The 19,408-nt window shown below is 40.3% G+C and overlaps 1 protein-coding gene across 2 annotated transcripts; it reads left to right on the top strand.

Annotated features, from left to right (window-relative positions):
• The first annotated feature begins 10,904 nt into the window (after positions 1-10,904).
• LOC130638537 (proline-rich protein PRCC-like) lies at positions 10,905-18,430 on the top strand. 2 transcript variants are annotated; one of them, XM_057447010.1, is made up of 8 exons: positions 10,905-12,098; positions 12,489-12,925; positions 13,308-13,367; positions 13,916-14,977; positions 15,737-15,796; positions 16,401-16,534; positions 17,721-17,788; positions 18,207-18,430. In XM_057447010.1, the coding sequence occupies exons 2-8, from the start codon at positions 12,509-12,511 to the stop codon at positions 18,344-18,346; spliced, it is 1,941 nt and encodes a 646-aa protein (XP_057302993.1). In that variant the 5' UTR covers positions 10,905-12,098; positions 12,489-12,508; the 3' UTR covers positions 18,347-18,430. The 2 variants fall into 2 exon arrangements, with proteins under 2 accessions (XP_057302993.1, XP_057302994.1); XM_057447011.1 differs by lacking the exon at positions 10,905-12,098 and having other exon boundaries at positions 12,460-12,925; positions 16,401-16,535; positions 17,723-17,788.
• Positions 18,431-19,408: the final 978 nt, after the last annotated feature.

The following is a 19,408-nucleotide window of genomic DNA, read 5'->3' as shown; positions in this document are numbered from 1 at the left end:
GTAAATTGTAGGGTACAACAACAACATCCTCATAGCACCTGCCAGTGTAAATGTGGGGGTAGAGGTTGATGTGAATAACAAGCCTATTCATACAGAGAAGACTATCAAACCACCTCCAAAGCATACCATCAGGCATGAGGCCGCTATCAAATTACCACCCAAGCATACTATCAAACCACCTCCAAAGCATACTACTCCGCCTATACATACCATGCATTCTATACCTCTTAAGCATGCTACACCTATTACACCTCCAATACATACTCCTGATCATACCATACAGGCTATACCATCCATACCTCACAAGCAGGCTATACCTCCTATACATACCCCTGATCATACTACATCGCCCGAACAACCCCCCCCCCAAAAAAAAAAAAAAAACAGTACGAGGATACCAAGACCGTGCTGATCACGACGGGGGTAGGCCTCGTCATAGCCTACATCTGGCTCAAGTAACCCATTTCCTAATATAGAGCACAATAAACCCAGCGCCTGCCGCAATGACCATATACAGATGTTTTGCCGCGTATTCCACGATAGTTGATGCTACCCTGAAAAAGAAAGAGACTACGGTACCAATAATCCCGAATAATGCTGCACTTCCTCCTGCAGCACCCGCCGCGGCACTTTCTCCAATAACGGAGAGCACAATGGGGGAAACTAATAGGCCAATATTAGACACTATAATCGCTGTAGTTATACCCTGCTTCCTGAAGAGGATTTTAAGCTTCTCCAAAGGCATATCATCTCCGGCAATTTTCATCAACTCGCCTTAATATTTTTCAGATGCTTAAAAATCTCCCCTGAGAGTAGACCATGTCTACTCAGTGCAACCTTCCTATCCCTCTTCAATTTATCAATACTCTTCTCAAGATTGGCGATATCCCTATCCCTTTTCACCCCGGCTTTCTGCTTTTTGAGTTCTTTCACCCTAGACTCTTTTGTTTTCATATCGCTATCATATGAAATAATCTTACCTTTTAGTTCTTTAATGTTACTCTGTAAGGTTTCAATTTCGAGCTTTATTCCTCCTATATCAATGTCCAATGTCCTCGACGTCGTCGATGCCAGCATACGAAGTATCTATAAAACCCTCCATATCATATGCAAAATTTTGAATACCCTCTATGTTTCCATCTGGATCATCTCACCCTCCTTCTCTTTACCCGATGCCTCCTCTTTACCCGAAGGCTTCTCTTCACCCCTATTCAATACAAGAACATCAAACTTATTTGCGAGGTTCTGGGCGATCGCCCTACTACCCTTGCTGGGTGTTTGATAGTCATCAAAACCTATGGCCTTCATACGCGTGCTACCTAGCCTCCTTCTGAGCTGTTCAATAGTTGGACAAGGTACAATCTTCCAATGTGAGTACTATATCCGGTAAGGATATTTTCCCCGTCACAATCTTTTTAACGACAAGTTGATATTCTTTATCCATTCTAGACCTGTCGTAATGTATCGCATTAGGCATAAGCCCCAGCCCATCCGTAAGATTCGTGTTGAGACTATCAACCTTCGATTTAAAAAGTATAGTCTCGGCCGACGCCGCACCCAACCCCAGTCGCTTGCGTATATCCGACCGTTGTTGTCCTGGCGTCGAAATTCCCGATGTTCCGAGGACTTGCTGTCTTGATGGCGTATCATCCTTATCACATATAGGCAAAAACCTGGTGAAGAATCTGCGCATTACATTGGATGGCAACGAGGTGCAAAACATATCTGACTACAATATATTAGCAGTGTACCGGGTTTTATGGCTACCCAAATTCGATCGCGATAACAACCTCATCCTGGACGGCATCAACCCCAATGATGGGGCCAATAGGGCCGTGCAAGTCAAGGCTAGGGATCACGTTGTTACGGATGAAAAAAGGGCTATTGCCGCAGCGTATGGTAACACCTTTTGCAAACCCCTTGGCCAGATGTTTGAACTGACTAGGAACCTCCCGCTTTACCCGGCAGGACTCCATGACAGATTGAAGTTTGCTCTGTATTTCGTGGCCTACGGCGACGTAATCAAAGATGCAGGGACAGCGGCCTCGGGGAGCACGGCAGCCGAAGCGGCCAATGCCGCGTACAAAATTCCCAATATCAAGCTTGAATTTGACAAGATCACTCATGAAGGCCTCGCCAGCGCTATGACATCAAGTTATGCAAGATTGGCCCTGCCCTACAAACACATACTCCGTATCAAGGTAGTCACTATGAGGAAGCAGGATACCTCATATAACCTTCAAATTGATACCCCGCGAAAAGCTTCAAAGGTGTGTTGCTATTTTTCATAGACCCTGGAAAAGTGAAGTCATATGCAGGCGTTAATGAGGTGTTCTATAATCCCAAGATCGAGAGTATTAGTATTACCGTTAAGGGGGAGCCCAATGAGGTCTACTCGCATGCTATGCTTCCCAAGGACCATTTGGAGCAGATCGTCAATACTTTCGGCGCCCACGATAGAAACGTCACGATTGGTCAGTTTTTCAACGAAAGGTATGTGCTGTTTATTGATTTTCGAGCCTCTCCCGACGATACCCTACATGGTTCCGGAATACACCTACAACTTCTAAGTGACGGCATTACCCTCCATATGAGCAAGAAAGCCGACGGAACTGGTGATTTTTTGTGCTATGTATACCTTATCAAACACGCGCAACTGACTATCTTAGATGGTGGATTTCATAACGTGGAGCACTGAAATAAAGAAACATGGCTACTCTTATGATCATGGCGGGGGCGCTAGTCAACGCCCTAGCATTCTCCGGCACAAATTTTCTATTCAGTAAGCTCTCAGGACACGGTGAGGCAGAGAGAAAACGGTATGACGAGCCCGTCAAAAAGCTTGATGCAACTCAGGCGGAGTGCATCAGGAAACGGCAAGATAAGCTCGATTGGTTCGCCAAGCAAAGGGAGATGCAATTAAAGGCTGGTAAAAGCCTTCATGAGTTGGATGACGATATGTATTAATTTTTAATTGCTTCAGACAAGAAGGCCTCGCAATACACCTTTACGATAATCCGGGAAAACTAATACTCCATCGCAGCTTATTTAGCGATCGGAGGAGGTAAACATCACACTTTTATAAAAGTTTATTAATGAGAAAACACGTTTTTTCGTGATAACCTTTCTTGCCGCGTTTTGTTTTATCTTATTATTATTAACGTTTCCTGAAAATTTGAAAGAAATCAAAAGGAAGTTAAAAAACTCTCATAAAAAAAAAGATTTTTACCTCCTTTTTTTCTGATATTGTAAAACGATGGAGAGCCGTAGGAACGCATGTACAATTCAATTATCATAAAGGTGTATTGAAAGATTTTTATACCCCCTTGAAGGAACAACAAGACGGGGAGCTGGCATTCGTTGTTGGCTCCTTATACCTACTAGGCTTCGTTGCTTACACGTATTTGTAAGAACGCGTTTTTAACATGTATATATAAAGACATGTCAAAAGCATCACACATTGTTACCAATGAGGAGGCAGAGATATTAGGCCAAATTTACTATACCCCAGAACATCTGTGGACCGGGCGAAAAGCCATTAGATTACTCGCAAAGGAGGGCGGTCTCTCAACAAAGCTGGTTACTCATTGGCTGTCCCGTCAAGTCTTGTGGCTGAGGCACATCAAGGGTCCAAAACGTATAGACTACCCCCATTTTACCGTTACACACCTAATGAAATGCATCAATTTGATCTACTCTACATGCCACATGACAAGCTATACAGCAATACGTACAAGTATATCCTGACAGGTATTGACGTGGCTTCACGTTACAAAGTAGCTAGACCCCTGCGAACTAAAAAAGGCAGCGAAGTCGCGAGTATGATCCAAGATATATACAAGGCAGGACCTTTACACTACCCAAAAACCTTCCAGTGCGGCAATGGTTCTGAGTTTAAATCGGATGTAAGGAAACTGCTTGAAGGCAAGGGAGTGGAAATTAAGTGGCCCACCACCAAATACCATCACACATTTACAGCCTTTGTAGAGTCATACAACAAGGTATTTGCGGAAAGGCTATTCAAACCTCAGGATGCGCAAGAGCTATTCTCTGGGGAGCCTAGTACCATTTGGGCCAAACAACTGTACGCTATCGTGAAAAATCTCAATAATACCAAGACTACTATGATCAACATGATACCCAGCAAGGCGATCAGGCTGGATGAGATACCGCTCGCGAAAAGCGACGAATATCCCGAGGAAAAACCCCTACCTGAGGATGGGCCGTACTTGTATCTGCTACAACCAGGAGAGGAGCATGCTGACTCGAAAAGATGCGCAACTGACGCCTTTTGGAGCAAACATACTTACAGGTTCGACCGTATAGTAGCGAGTGTTTTATACTATTTAAAATATGGGCCCAATCGCAACTTCGTGTCGAGAACTTTATTCCAGAGGACGTTCAGGTACCTCGGAGCATGTAAAGAATTAGTAGACGCCCTTAATTAGCATACTTGAACAACTGTAGTCGCCCGCTACAGTTGGCATAAATCCTACAAGGAGGCGGTGGCACAGCACCCTTTCAACGCCATAATTTTTACTACCCGTAAAAATTAGCGTCGCCTAATCCTCCAGCGCCGGAACACCCAGATCATACGGGTCATCCCAAGTAATATCGATAAGCCCAAAATGGTTCCTATAACGTTCTACATGCCCTCCTTCTCAAAACGATTAAAGGCGTGTATGCCGTTGGGGTTATCGATGACAACAATCTCCTCCGCCCCCGAGTAGTTGTCACTGAACCACAACCTCTTCTTGCTAATACTACGCCTCTGGACACGCGTGCAATAATAGGGAAGATGATGGTATTCATCGTCATCCTGTGCACTATATCTTCTATGGATTATGATGACTTTGTCTTTACCGGGGTCCTGGGCATTGGGTATATGCCTTTCTGCAGCCTTGCATTTTCCTGAGCCTGTGCTGCAATTTTTCGATGCCTGTCCTCAATTTCATCCCCCAACACCATAAGCTGGTTGTCCCTATCCTCAATTTCATCATTGAGGAATGCCAGAGCCATCTCTCTCTCCTCAAGGACTTGGCGCTGCTTCTCAAGCTCGTCCTGTAATTTCTTCACACCTGCCCGGACTAACTGTTTGATTAGCCCCACCGTTTTAGGCTTTTTTGACCTACGCACAATCTGTAATGCGTCGTCTAGTGTCAAAAAATCGTCATACCTATTTTGGTCCTGTTTTTGTGGTTGGTTTGTAACCAATTATATCTCATGGCGTGCAAGGGTGGGAATATCTCGCTAAGACTCCGCAATATTTTCAGTACCCAGGAAACGTCCTAAATCGGCACGTTTTAACATAGGTTGATTTTGATTGTTGGATAGTGTCTCGATGGCTCCTGCGTTGAACATAACTTGCGACGATATCTTTTTATTATAGTAACGTGTTTAGGAAGACTACACTCAAAGATCTTCCAAGCCCTGGGGTGTTCCAATCTCACATACAAGCACGCATGCTTTGACTTTTTCAGATCAGCCTTGATGTCATCCCAATCAGAGATCATGTTCGTCTCTTTATCAATTCCTCTCATGTCGGTACCAGAGGAAGAACTGCTTCTTTTGCCTCTTCAGATTCTTGGGCAATGCGGTATAGCTCTGCGTGAGTAGCCACAAGCTGTGTTTGCGATGCGTACCCGAAATAGCCAATTCAAGTAGGCTTTGTCGACGCTTGTCGAGGCTCTTGTCGGCTATGATGTCGTCCACAACGAAGAGACTCTCCTCTCCAACTAGTAACGACGACAATTTCTGAATCCATTCAAACAGCTCAATTCCATGGTCTATAAGGAACACATAACTATCCTTTCAAAATGAGGACCTTTCGAGATAAGATCTATTCCAACGTATGGTAGGACACAAAATGATGATATTGTGGTAGTGCTTTTTATACTCATTTTCCAGCAAATCCAAAACACGTTGTATCTTGCCACAAGACGTCGGACCTGTGAAAATATCGCAACGCCTTTTGATATCTCCCGACGAGCAGTGCCTTTTCCGGGCTCTCGGAGGGTGCCCCGATGAGTTCGGCGTACCGAGGTATAATGTCACATGTGAACAGGGTATAAAAAAGTAGGTAATCTTCATACTGTTTAAACCCTCTAATTTTCCTATCAATATTGATAGGGTCTACTTCATAATCAACGTCCTTGATGTCCTTGTATTTGGTACGCTGCCTCGCCTTCGCTTTAGCCTACAACTTTTGGTTCGACCATTGCCCTTAATTTTAAACTTGCAAGGGGGAAGCAGTTTTTTGCATCCTCTACAACGTCTGTTCTCCATTTACTAGTGTGGTATACGCCTTGGCGATCTCGGCAAGCGTTGAAGACCTGCCAGTCTCCTAATATTTAAACGGTATCTTATGGTGAACGTGTAAATATTCATAGAGCTTGCAAGTGTAGCCCTCAGAGAACCGAGCTTCAATATGGGCCTTACAGATAGCTATAACCTCATGTACAGGGTACGTGCCGGGGCGGCGCCTGCGCTCCATTGACAATTTGGTTGAACGTCGCGTGTGATCTTGAACTGGTTCAAGGCAACAGATTTTAAACATTTTGAACACTTTTTGGCCTCCTCCATATTTCTATTTGTCCTAGGACAAATAAAAATATTATCGGACGGTCTATTCTGAAACATATCGGTTGCCTTTTGACATGTTTTCACTCGCCCACATGGGTTGCGTATTTGTGTAGTGAAGTCTTTTCGTTACCTCAAATAGAAACTTTACTTTACGCTCATTTTGGCTTTGGCACGATACTCGCGGGTAACCACCCCTTTTTCACGGGCATTTCGCGACTCGCCCTACCTGCAGCAAAATAAGCAACCATCTTAAGGACATCGTTTGTATCCATTTTTAAAGGGCATGAAATACCCAACAATTTCTTACTTGCCATGGCATAGGCAAAGGTAAAAGATAGGTCTACGACTGTCTCATAAAGCATATCCAAAATCTCCTTTTCTTTCGGGGTTACGTAGCTTGTGGTCATTTATTTAGTGTCATTTTTTGAAAAAATTCAATGCATCTTGAAGATGTCAATCTGAGACTGATTTTTGCCTTGTTTTCCCTGCTGAGGCTCTGGATGGGCCGCCGGCTTGTTAGACTCATTCCCACCCCTGCCAATGTTATACCAGACGCCTACTCCTATGGCAAGCACAGCCAAAGTCCTTATCCCATATATGTAGACATTGTCCGTTGAATTGTGAGGACTTGCTACAGGTTCTTGATCATCTTGTAAAGAACCTTTGCCCACGTTCTTCTGTAAGTTGGCTTTGTTCTTTCGGTTCCATTCCGCAAGTCTCTTCTCGGCGGCAACACGACCCTCGTTCTTCTTGGTTATGACTTGATTAGTAGACTCCTCACTCATTTTATTATAAGACCCTGGTCCTCAAGGATCTCCATGTTCTCTTTCATCCCATTGAGTATAGCTTTGGGGTGTTTAAAGCCCTCTCGAAGTATCTCAGAAACTCTCTAAATGTGGAGCTATTCCAAGCTTCCTCTCCCTCATCAGCGCTGCTAGCCTGTGCTCCTGAGCAACTCTTCCTGCATCCTCTTTCTTCTTGTTCATATGTCCCGCCGTGTGCGACAGGACCAGGAGCGGTGCAAGACATCTGCCAATGGTGCAGTACACCAGGATACCGAGATCTGTCATAGAGTCTCGGATTATAGGATCATCCTCAATTTCTTTTCGCAGTCTCTCGACACTGTCGATATCCACAAGGTTCCCAATCATGTTGGCATACAGATTGACTACGTGAGTAGAAAGTGCGTTTGCAGTCTTCTCCCCCTTTTCATGGAGCTCACATTGTGCGTACTCGGTATGTACCTTGTCGATTGCCTCATCAGGGGCCTTGTCGACAAACCCTTCTGTACACTTCTTCGGTAAAACGTTAGGGTTACGTAGGGCCTCTTTCAAAGCTTGACGTTTATTGATAGGCTTCTCTATCTGTTCGTATTCCGCAGAGGCATTGTCGAATGCCTCAATATCAAACAATATCAAACATCTTTATTAGTAGTCGTTTATAACGAAAAAGTACATAAGCGATCAGGACATACGGTAGAACTATAGCAATATACAAACACACCTCCATTTTATTAGCCTAAACCGCAAGTGGGGTGGTATGTACACCATCGTCATGTACAACTCTCTTATCGTAAAACACCGAGAGCCCGAGCTTGTTTTGTTCATACGTAACCATCCCCTGGTTGTGTACCCGAAAACCTACGTTTTTGGCCATGTCTAAACCACCCCTCAGCGCACTCAGTATCTACTTCAGGTCACAGCATTTTTGCTTCTTTGGCATGCCCTTGCATGAAAATTTCGTACCCTCTTTACCCTCGATGAAATAACACTTGGCTGTGAGGGCAATCATCCGAAACCTAATAAATTTCGCTTTAAATAACTCTCCTGTCAACTCGAGTACTTATCAGTGACGAGCCAGTTTTTTACATACTCGTCAAGCAGTTCGGGACGAACGACATTCCTGAAATCTTCTCCAGAGATGGAAAAATACGCACTGTAAGTGTCCATGTAAATAAACTCAAAGTCTCGACGATCCACGTACTTGTCCAGAAAATCGTAGTAAAATTCAATCATGCGAAGCTTGGTCAATTGGTACACTGCAATACCACACTGGTAGGCTCTATCGATAGTACGCTTGTGTTTGCTCCTTCTTACCTCATACGCATCCCCAATCTCTTCATGGTCCTCGAGGTACGGGCTTTGCAGGACTGCATCAACCTCCTTTTCATCCCTCCTAAACTTAGTAATTGCGTGCCTCGCCAAATCTTCAATCATCTTGCCGTAGAACGAGTTGCCTTTTAACTTTGCCGTATTCCCCGCAATACGTTTGTTGGGGTCTTTATCAGCCTGTCGTCGTGCATCAGCAGTCTCTTCCGGGAACCATTCAAAGGGCCTACCTTTAGCATACTTGAGGAATTGACAAAAGGCAATCACTTTCAGCCCATGGTCAAAGTACCATTTTAGCACAGGGGGATACAGTAGGATTTTAGCAGCTCTCATCAACCCCAAAAGCTTACGTGTACCTGGAACACGCTTGCGACCCGTAGTATTTAAGTATTCGTGCATGTGCTCGGGGAATTGATCAACACGTATCTCATTGACGAGAAACAGGGGAGCCATTTCGCCGAATTTGTTACGCAGATACTCAGGCACCTCGATATCAACCTGGGCAAACCCAAACAACGATCCATCCACCACACCTCGCGCCAGTAGCTCTAAGTTATGTGCTGATGTTGGTGTGGCCACCTTCATCAACTGCTCCTTCCCACAGGGAAAGACTTGCATCAAGGTACTTGGGTAGAGCATATTTGCGTCGTACCCTAGAATGGTTCTACACTTGTTGAGTTCGCTGTACACGTGAGATCTGATACCCGTCACGTCTCGTTCGTGGTATCTACAGAATACGATCGCGGGACCACCCACCATCCCCGTCCGCAAAAGGTCGTAGGCCTCATTCCTTGTGCATTTTTCGCATGCTTTCTATACCTGTTTACAACTCTTACAACTATTGATGTAGCAAGAGTCCTCGCACCTATGCCTGCCTGGGTCTCCCGGAGCGTATAGCTCTAGCTTGGGGTTCAACCGTAGGGACTTGTTAAGAACGTAGCGTATTGATACACCCAGGATACTTACCGCCTCCTTCAAAATATCGATTTCATCCCTATCATACTGCAAAATCGTCTTGTTCACGGCGTAGCAACTTTTCCCACTTAGACGGCTATGAAAGTCCTCGTGAGCCACAGGCCCAACATGGTTTAGCTTGTCGTGGCTCGTCAACCACTCGTATGGAAACACGAGCTTTTGCAGCTTACATTCCAACGACTTGCACGAACCGTCATAGCTTAGACCAGGAGCAAGGAAATTTTCGATGTCGAGAAATTTAAACCTCGAGGTGGTGAGGAACATGTAGTCGTTATCTTTTTTCGCCACCTTGATCTTATCGTCTTGTGCAAGTTCCTCGACAAAATACCGCTCGATGAGGTTGATGTCGTACTTGCCAGAATTAAACCCTATTATAGCTACTTGACTTTTTCCTTCTCTGTTTTTCTTTAACGGTGTGAAATTTTATGCAGAATAACGTCAGTTACATTGGTCATCGATAGTAGTGATAAAGATTCAGAATGAGAGGAAAACGAGTAGTATTGTGCCAGCGCTATCAAGTTAATCAGCAAGGCAAAATCCCCTCGAAACAAGGTCGCAGCAATGTCCCATGTACAATATTTTTTTCAGAAACTGGCGTAGCAACTTTTGACGAACGGTTGAAGAGATTATACCAATTCCGGAAGATCACATGTGAATGATTTTAGGCTGCGTGTTGGAAAATTACATCATAACCAACGACTGGTAAACTTAAACGGTTTTATCTTTTAATCGAAAAGTCAACCTGCGCCTACTATTGGTAAGTACTATTTGCGGTTTGTGACGATATTTTCTTATTTTCTACCGGTATCTCCGCAATACTGTTTACGGCGACGTCCGGAAATTTTGTGTGTAACCAGTCGGCATTTGCGACGCTAACCATAGAACGGTGTGTGTGGTGAATGTCACCACACACACCGGAAACAGTGAAGGCAAGGGCCGCGGTGTGGCATCCGGCATGTATGCAACGATTCCGGTCTACTTATGCCGGGCGAACGGAAATTTGTCACGGATTATCAAGATAATCAAGATGGCGACGCTGCTGTGTTGAGATTATACTTGTATTTTTTTGCCCAAAGAAAATATTTTCAATTTCTTTGGTAGAGATTTTTTTTGTTCCTATGATTTTTTGATTTTTTTTTTGAGTCTTTCGTTTTCATCTCACTGCCGAATTAAGATACATACCTACTGTAATAAATTTTGGTCTCAAATATCAGATTCATTTTTCAAAAAAGATGGATAGATAGCTAGATAGATAGATAGTTAGATAGATAGATAGATATTTTACATGGCTAGCCTCACAAATATCGAGGGATATACCCTGTCTATTATTTCCAGGAGGGGCCATGGCTTAGATGGAGAGTCCTAGAGTATTTAATGCTCATTTTGAGCGACGCAGACCCAATTAGGGCCCATGCTCTACTAGACAACTCACTGTCGGAAGATTGGCCTAGCCAGTCTTAAGACGGTGCGCGTTCAAGATTGGGCAGAACAGTGCTACTAAGATCTGTGAAAAGAGGTTGCAATCTTTTTATTTAAAATGGCTAAGCATAATCTGTTTCATTGAGACTACTGTAAGCTGGGCAGGCTCTTCAAGTTATGGTCTAGGAGGATTGCTAGGAATTATTGCTCTAATGACTGCAGCACAAATGTCAATTTTCTGAAAAGCCTTTCTATTGGGCATCTTAAATCTAACACATTAGACTAATGCCACCACTAAGCTTGTCCTTTTGACCTACTACCCTAAATAAATTTTGAATTCTTGGAGCCTTGCAGTAGTTGTTTTGGGCTATTCCATGAATGGATTTACTTAAGTTGACATTGACATAAGTTGAGTTTATATGTATAGAAAATGGATTTATAAAAGGGTTAGTAAATTCTCCCTATCAATTTATATAGGCTTCCAATTAATTGATATCCTCCATCAGGACTTTGTTTATGTTCTTTAAAAAATATATGCGCATGCGCCGTAGCAGAAAATAGGTATTACCTGTTAATTAACAATAATGACTTAGTTTGATTGTCTCACTTGATTACTCTGTGGTATCACAAACACAACCAGCGGGAACGCAACAACACAACTTGATCTGTAACATAACAACACAACTGGATATCAACACAACTGCACAACCACTTGAGGCCCCACCAAGGACATTCACTATTGTTAATTAGTCTACATTATGGAGACAACATATTAATGTCAACATTACCTTCAGTTTCTAACCCAAACCTGTGACAAACTGAAACCAGGTCTTGGTGTTCCATCTTCGACAATATGGTAGTATAGTATATGGTAGTACCACTCTTGAGATCTTTCAACAACAAAGGTTTCATCCATTCTAACTTGTCCAACTGCAACAGATGTGTTTTTTTTCAATCAGCAACATTTAAACTTTTGTCTTCTGACTCAGTAGTAGCCCACACTGGCCACCAAGTGTAAGTGATTTTTTCAATAAGACAGCTTTTTAAGTTTTGTATAATTTATATATATATATGTCTTCAACACTTGTGTGATTTGTCAACGGCTTTACACCAAAGAAAAACAGGTAGCCATATTTTTTGAGGTCCTAATAGTTAAAATTGAAAGATATATATAGATAAGAAAACATTATCCTGAAAATTTTATTGAAAACTGAAAATGAGAACATGTTTAAATGTTTTACTGAAATAACAAACTCGCCCTAATTTCTGGCCTACGTGTGTGCAAGATAGCAACTTTGCAGACTGTAAAGCCTTGACTGCTAAATGAAAAAAAAACTGGCTTTGTCTCAATATTTTAGTTTAGATTGTGGATTAGATTACAAGTTCTGTACATCTTTTTTTTAGTTTATTTCTATGAATTAAGAATGTCATTGGTGGCAGCATATAGCGACAGTGAAAACGAGAGTGAAGGTGAAGAGATTGAAGTAACAGTGGCTCCCAGCATAGTACAAAACAAAGACAATGAGAATGGCAATATGCTTGATATTGAAGATGAGGATCAATGGCAGAGTGTGCAACCCAGTAGCACTAGAACCAAAGATTCATCTGCTGCTACGAAAAGTTCTTTGTTTTCATTGTTACCACAACCAAAAGACAGCCCAGTTAATGTAATTGAAGAAAAAGAAGATGAGTTCATGTCAAGGAAACCATTATCTGATACAGTAATATCAACGCCCGCTTCTAGTAGTAATTCAATTCAAAGAAAAATTTTAAATCTTCCAAAACCAGTTAAGGGCACCAAGAAGCAACCTGTTAAGATATCGATTCCAACATTACGAAAGGTATAGTATTTTTACCTATGTCAGGCCTATCAATAAGGCATAGTGATCGCTTCTGAGAAATAAGAAACTAGCTGAGCCATTAACTGCTCCCCCAATTCCACAAAAAGTTTGCCTGGCTGAGCAATATTAATTCATCTCACATCTTTCAAGTATTTAATTGTCTTTAAGTGATTAAATAATTTTATTTCAGTTGTCTCTTTGTCAACTTGTGTAAGTTTTGAATGCACCCTAATTCTGACAGCAATGTTCTTTTATGTTTGATTGTTACTTTTTAATATGACACAATCGAGCAGAGTACTATCATTTTAATGTAAGAAATTCTAATATTTACTGTTTTAAGTATATATAACTATTCCTTGTTTTGTTGCTATTATTTGTATAGGTTGATGATGATTCAGATTCAGATGAGGAGGAATCTAAGAAAACAATCATTACAAACATGGTATATACTTCTAGTTTTTTAATTTTCTTTAGACCACTTTTCTGAAATATGCTGTTTGCTAGTGTTTTTTACTAGACCTCCAAACCTTAGATTTTCACAACACATTTTCTTGAAAATATGACGACTTTGGATGGCGGGAAAATTAAATGCAAGTATACTCTTAGCCTTAATATTTGAGATTTTGAAACATTTTGCACAAAGGACACTCAAGTGACTTATGGCGTGACTCCATAAAGTTTGTGTTGCAAATAATGACATCGTGTACAGCCTTTCCTCTTGGTGTGGTTGGGTTTATTATCCTTTTTAAGCTGTAGTTGCATTTTGAGTACGAGGAAATTGACAAATCAAGTTTTTCTCACTGTAGGCACTAATAACTGACCTCTGGAAATACTATAAATTATTATCATAAAAAGCTATTATATACTGATTTCAAAATGGCTGCATCCCCAACCATGTGAAAAAAAATCCTTACAAAAACTTTTTTTTTTTTTGCGTAACAACACTAGAGTAAAATACAAAGAAAAAATTCTAATTTGTTTTTATTTTAGTCGAAATCAACCTTGTTTTCAATGTTACCCAAACCTCGACACAGCGTCACAGTTGGACAAAATAAAAATCGTGTTTTTCAAAAGGAAACCAATCGAATGCTGATGCCTCACAGTTTAACGAAGAAAAAAGAAGTGAACACAGATAAAGTAGTTGATAGTTTAAATCCAGTAAAATCAGATGAACAGAGTGACGATGATGAAGATGACGTGTCAAGTGATAACTTTTTCTCTCTCGATGTTCTCTCTGAAACGATAAATAATGAAAATGGAAGTAAGGAGGTCAGTGTTCCATCGTCTACTGCAAAGACAGTTACTGTTGAAAATTCAGGTAACCTGGTAGGTGAAAACTCAACTAATAGTCAGGTAATATCTCCGGATAATAAACAAATAACTTCTCCAGATAATAAACAAACAACTTCTACAGATGATAAACAAAAGACTTCCAATTCCACATCTACTGCAACTAAGAATAATGCATTCTTTGCGAACTTATTCAAAAAAACAGAAGTCACTTCAACAACGTCTGCAAAGAATTCACCAGACTTGAAACAATCTGTTATAAATGTTTCCATAGAAAGTAATAACAAAAGCAATGAAATTATACAGAGTGATATTAAAAAGACAATTGGTAGTAGCACGAGTAATAGCGTAACTGCACCCTATGGTACCGTAACTGAACCTTATAGCAGTGTTACTGAGCCCTATGGTAGTGAAACTACATCTAACAATAGTGCAACAGAACCTTATAACAGTGTTACTGAGACCTACAGTAATGTCACTAAACCTTATAGTAGTGTACCTACACCATTTGGTGGTGTATCTGCACCATATGGTGGTGTGACTTCTCCATATAGTAGTGTAACAGAGCCATATGGTCAAGTTACAGAAATATATAATAATGCTGCAACGCAATATGGAAGTGTTACTGCACCTTATGGAGAGACTTCGTTATCATATGCGTCTCACAGTAATTCTTCAGAATCACATGGTTATCCAACATCTGGAAGTCTGTTTCAATATGCATATCAAACTAAAGCAGAAGAAGAGGATGCTTCACAACCGGTGGGATAATTATTTCAATTTTTTTTTCTTTCACTTGTCATTGTTGACAACAAATTAAACATATTTTAAACATATTTTGATTATAAGATTATAGTTGTTCTATTTTCCTTTTCGCGTGAAATCATACTCCATTAACTATAAGTGTGGTGAAAATTCTAGAAACCTTGGAAAAATCATGGACTTGTTTTTACATAAGATTAATCTTTCTATTTCGATGCCTTTACGCATTTGTATTGGTTCATATTTTTGGTATGTATTCATATTGACAAGATGAGTGTTTTTTAGTCCAATTTTTCATTACCTTCTATATCCTTGACATGCATGTCAATGGGAGCTCGGTCAGTAGAACGTTTGACTCATGTCTAGGAGGTCTTTGGTGCGATCCCCACATTGCCTAATTTGGCAGAAACATCATAGGTTTCTGTCCCTCAAATGGGAGCTTTGAACTCTCTAGAACTGCATTTGTCCATCCTGGAAACAATTGAGAGAGAGTATATCCCTTAAAATTAGCGAGGCCACAAAATATAAATCGCATTGAAATTACGAGAAGTATTGTTAAATTTATTGCCTTTTAAAAATATTTTTACTTCTTTTAGTAGTCATGGGATTTAAACTATACATAATTTAAAATCCTCATTACTGTCTTTGTGTGATCTTGCAAAAGGGGTAAACTTTTCATCATTAGTGCTCTTTTTCAACGGCACGTATACCTAGTATATACGTTTTTTCTTACCATAAATGATGCCTTAAATTTTTTAGGAAACTTCATCTGAAATTGATTACTACCATCAACCGAACCAAGATTTACCTGTGGAGGCTGTGAGTGGACCGTTTAAAGTTAAAAAAAAATTTTGTCGAATTTGTTGACAAGGAAACCTTTTGTTAAGCTTTCATAACAGTAACTTCTGTTATATCGTACTTCCCGCGTGCAATAAACAAACCATAAGTATAAGAAACTAATTTTTGCGGGAAGAAATTTTAGCGAGTCGAATTGAACAAATTGAGTTAATTTTCGTAGTTGTTCAAATTATGAAAAAATATTTTTGCGATCTGAAATCTGCAAATTGCATCAAAAATCGAGTATTTTTTTCCACATCTTTCCTTAATTTCAAAATTTTTATCGCGCGAAATTGAATCAAAATTCATTCGCGAAAGTTTGTGCTCTCAAAGTAAATGGATTTCGTATTTTGTATATATAATTTTTCGCAAAAAGTCTCTCGAAAAGATTTTGCGGAAATTTATTTTTGCGAATAAATGCCTTTAAATATTTTGCGGGCATTAAATTTTGAGAAGTAGACGAAATTCGCGATTTAAGATATCAATGCGTAGTTGGAACTGTGTTTATGCAAGACAAACTGCTTTTTTTTCTTTTGTTTGTTGAGAAATCGTGAGAACTATAATGGCAGCCTCGTTTCTGTTTTAGTTGAAGGCGTTGCAAGGAAGTAAAAGACGTCATGAGGAAGTAAATATTATTGATGTTCATGCTGATCAAATCCACGGTGGAAGTGATGAGTACCTACGTAACCTTACCAAAGAAAACGTATACGCGTCAAAAAAGGTACGGTCAGTGTGTCCGTGTTTTATCTATGTTTTAAAGAAACTGCGCGTCTTGATCACTTCTCTATAACGAAAGCCGTTTTCTGTCTGTTCGTGCGCGATAAAAAAGTCGTGTAGCCGAAACACGAAGTGTGATATATAATGGACAGGTTAATCCGTGGATTAATCCACGGACTATTAACTAGTCTCTTATAATGTCTGTGTGTGACTTTTGCAAAGCCGATTATATTTTTACAATCAAACGCAGGAAATAACTGACGTCATTTCCTGCGTAAGTAACTTGGGACTACCAGGGACCGAATAAGAACTAATTTCCTAAAGCTGGGTAATACCACCCGTTTCGGAACCGACGAAACGGGTGGTTTTCTCAATACCTCTCCAGCTGTTCATAAAACGTACATGATCCTATACATTTTCTTGATCACCGTTTCAAGCTGCTCCATACAATAGAGGCAACGTCGAAACAAATTTCTAAAAAATATTTTTTGTGCATTGACGGGTCATTGTTTACGTCATCAATATTTAAATGACGGATCTTCTTTATTGTTCTGCTGTCTATCTAAGGATCGGACATTTGTTATTTCTGGAATCTGATTGGTTAATAAAACTTTCACGCCGATCCAAGCTGAAAGGACAAAAATGTCAAAGCAAAGAATAATGGCAGATAGTCTAGGAAATTAAAGTTGTTGTTTCGTTTCGTTCCGATCCGTTTTGCTCTTGAGTGGAAATTCAGCCAAACTTTTTTTTTAAGCCGTAGCTGCATCATTCCTCAGTTACAGCACACTTAAGGTTTGTTAACACTATATGATTTTAATTACACGGAATCTGTAGTGGTTTAAAATTGGCTGCTGATAATTTAGTAAGAATATGCGGAGTAAAAATGAAACCTGGGACAGTTTGCTTACCGTATTTCCTCCTTAACGCCGTCCTCTTTTAAGCACCACTCTCTAATAAACGTCTTCACTTTGGTTCAAAATTAAGTATCAAACAAATGTAGTTTTTACTGGTTTCACAATCTGTGGTCGTTCAGAGAATGATTTTGTAACCACCTCCCCCCTAATAACTACCCCTTCCCCTAAATTTCAAAAAAATAGCGCCTGGGCAATTAATAAAAGAAATGCGACATATGCGGAATGTTCCTACTCACCTCCAAACATTGTCTTTTTTATGCAGCCATTTTTATTTTAGCCAAAAGGTGCCCTTCCAAGATCACAAGAAAAAAGAAAGCATCAAATTACTTACTTGGCGTTTCAGGTACGTGTGTTGTGTTCATAAAGTTAAAGGGGTGCGAACTCCTTGTGTGCTCTCTTCCACATTGCTTCCCTTCCTGCTGCTCTTTATACGTACACACAGCCTTAGTTGACTTTATTGCATGTTTGCGGAATCTGAGTTTGCCAATGAAACTTTCTAGCAAAGAATGTGAAATATACGTTTCCCCTGCGCTAGCCAGGATGCCGCAGTCATTGTCTACTTCATCTGGATAGGCTAAGTTGTATTAGCTTTCCTGTGCATATAGGCACATCATATATCAGGCAATGTCGCGCCGCTCGAGAAAATCTTCACGTAACACTTGTTAATAATTTGAAATAATTTTGTCTATTTGAAAGTGATAATGTTGTTTTCAACGTATTATATTTCTTTTTTTTTCCCTATCTTCTCGCCATATTTTTAGGCGAAAGAACGAGAAATGCAGCTGCGTCAATCCTGGGCAGAAAGTCGGGCAACGAAACAACAAACACAATCCCGTTACGGTTTTTAGCTGATTGGAATATTATAATATTCATGCGTCGTACACCTATCTTGACTTTTTAATTATATATGTGTACATAGATAATAATGTAAAGTTATTTGTCATCCAGTAACTGAGGCAATGAAAATAAAACCACTAAATTGTTATTGCATTGTGGCAGTTCCTTAAAGAATTTACCCAGTAAATCTATCCATTTCAACTTCCTCTATAGGCCGTTTACATTTTGGACCCGTTGAGTCATTTCGGTCCACGGTGTATTTGTTAGGACTGTTTTTGTCATGTCGAGCGGCATTTCGTTTCTATCAATTTAACCGAAGTGAAACTTCAATAGGTGCGAAGTTTCCAGCCTGTGGAAAATGTTGTTTTCGGTCAGTGCGCATGCTAAGTCACGAAAATGCAGGGTTCTAGGGCCTTTTCCGAAATTAAATTGAACACACAGTGAAACATGGCTCTGATTTAAAATTTCACTTCGGTCTTGTAAACGACTTTTTGGCGCAGATTTATCGTGCGCGATGAGAGTTATTGTTTCATTTCGTTTTGTAGCGACATTGTTGCACAAAAATGATACATGAAATCAACCCTCATTCCCAGGAATATTTGCTGTCTTGCAGTTTTCCTTTGTATCAAAAAGGCAAAAAGCTTTGAGAACAGGGGGCATGAAATCATGTTATCGTGGAATAAAAAAGTTATTTTAGCGCCGTTTTTTAATTTCGGGAAAAGCAAAAACAATTTAGCTACCTAAAAACAAAGTACCTTGGGACAAAATGTTGATTATGACCTGAAAAAAATATATAAGCAAGGTATTTTCGTGAATTTTTACATGATTATAAATTGAGGGTTAATACTTTAAGTGCAGAAACTATCGTGGACAGAAAGTTTACCCAAGGATCCATATTAAAAGATTTTGCGAACATGACTTGCGCGAATTATCAAAAGGTAATCTTCAAAAATTCAAAGTAAAAACATGAAAAGTATTCTTTTAATAAGGAAGCAAAAGTTTTCCCACTTTTAAGAACTTTTTAAAAGGATTGTATCAAAAATGTTTTTTTTTTTTCGAGAAGAAGGCGGCATACTTATCAACAGAGGCAATTTCCCATTCAATCATAGATAAGATTTCAAATTTC

The sequence above is a fragment of the Hydractinia symbiolongicarpus genome, chromosome 1 (assembly GCF_029227915.1).
Source record: "Hydractinia symbiolongicarpus strain clone_291-10 chromosome 1, HSymV2.1, whole genome shotgun sequence".
Classification (NCBI taxonomy): Eukaryota; Metazoa; Cnidaria; class Hydrozoa; order Anthoathecata; family Hydractiniidae; genus Hydractinia; species Hydractinia symbiolongicarpus.
The sequence above is the reverse complement of the archived record's forward strand: the minus strand, read 5'-3'. Positions and strand labels throughout refer to the sequence as shown.

What these genes read in the sequence shown, in the direction of transcription:
- LOC130638537 (XM_057447010.1), top strand. Translation starts at nt 12,509, where the DNA reads ATGTCATTGGTGGCAGCATATAGCGACAGTGAAAACGAGAGTGAAGGT. An exon ending in AAGAGGATGCTTCACAACCG is followed by an intron (nt 14,978 to 15,736) that starts GTGGGATAATTA and finishes TAAATTTTTTAG; the next exon opens with GAAACTTCATCTGAAATTGA. An exon ending in AAGATTTACCTGTGGAGGCT is followed by an intron (nt 15,797 to 16,400) that starts GTGAGTGGACCG and finishes TTTCTGTTTTAG; the next exon opens with TTGAAGGCGTTGCAAGGAAG.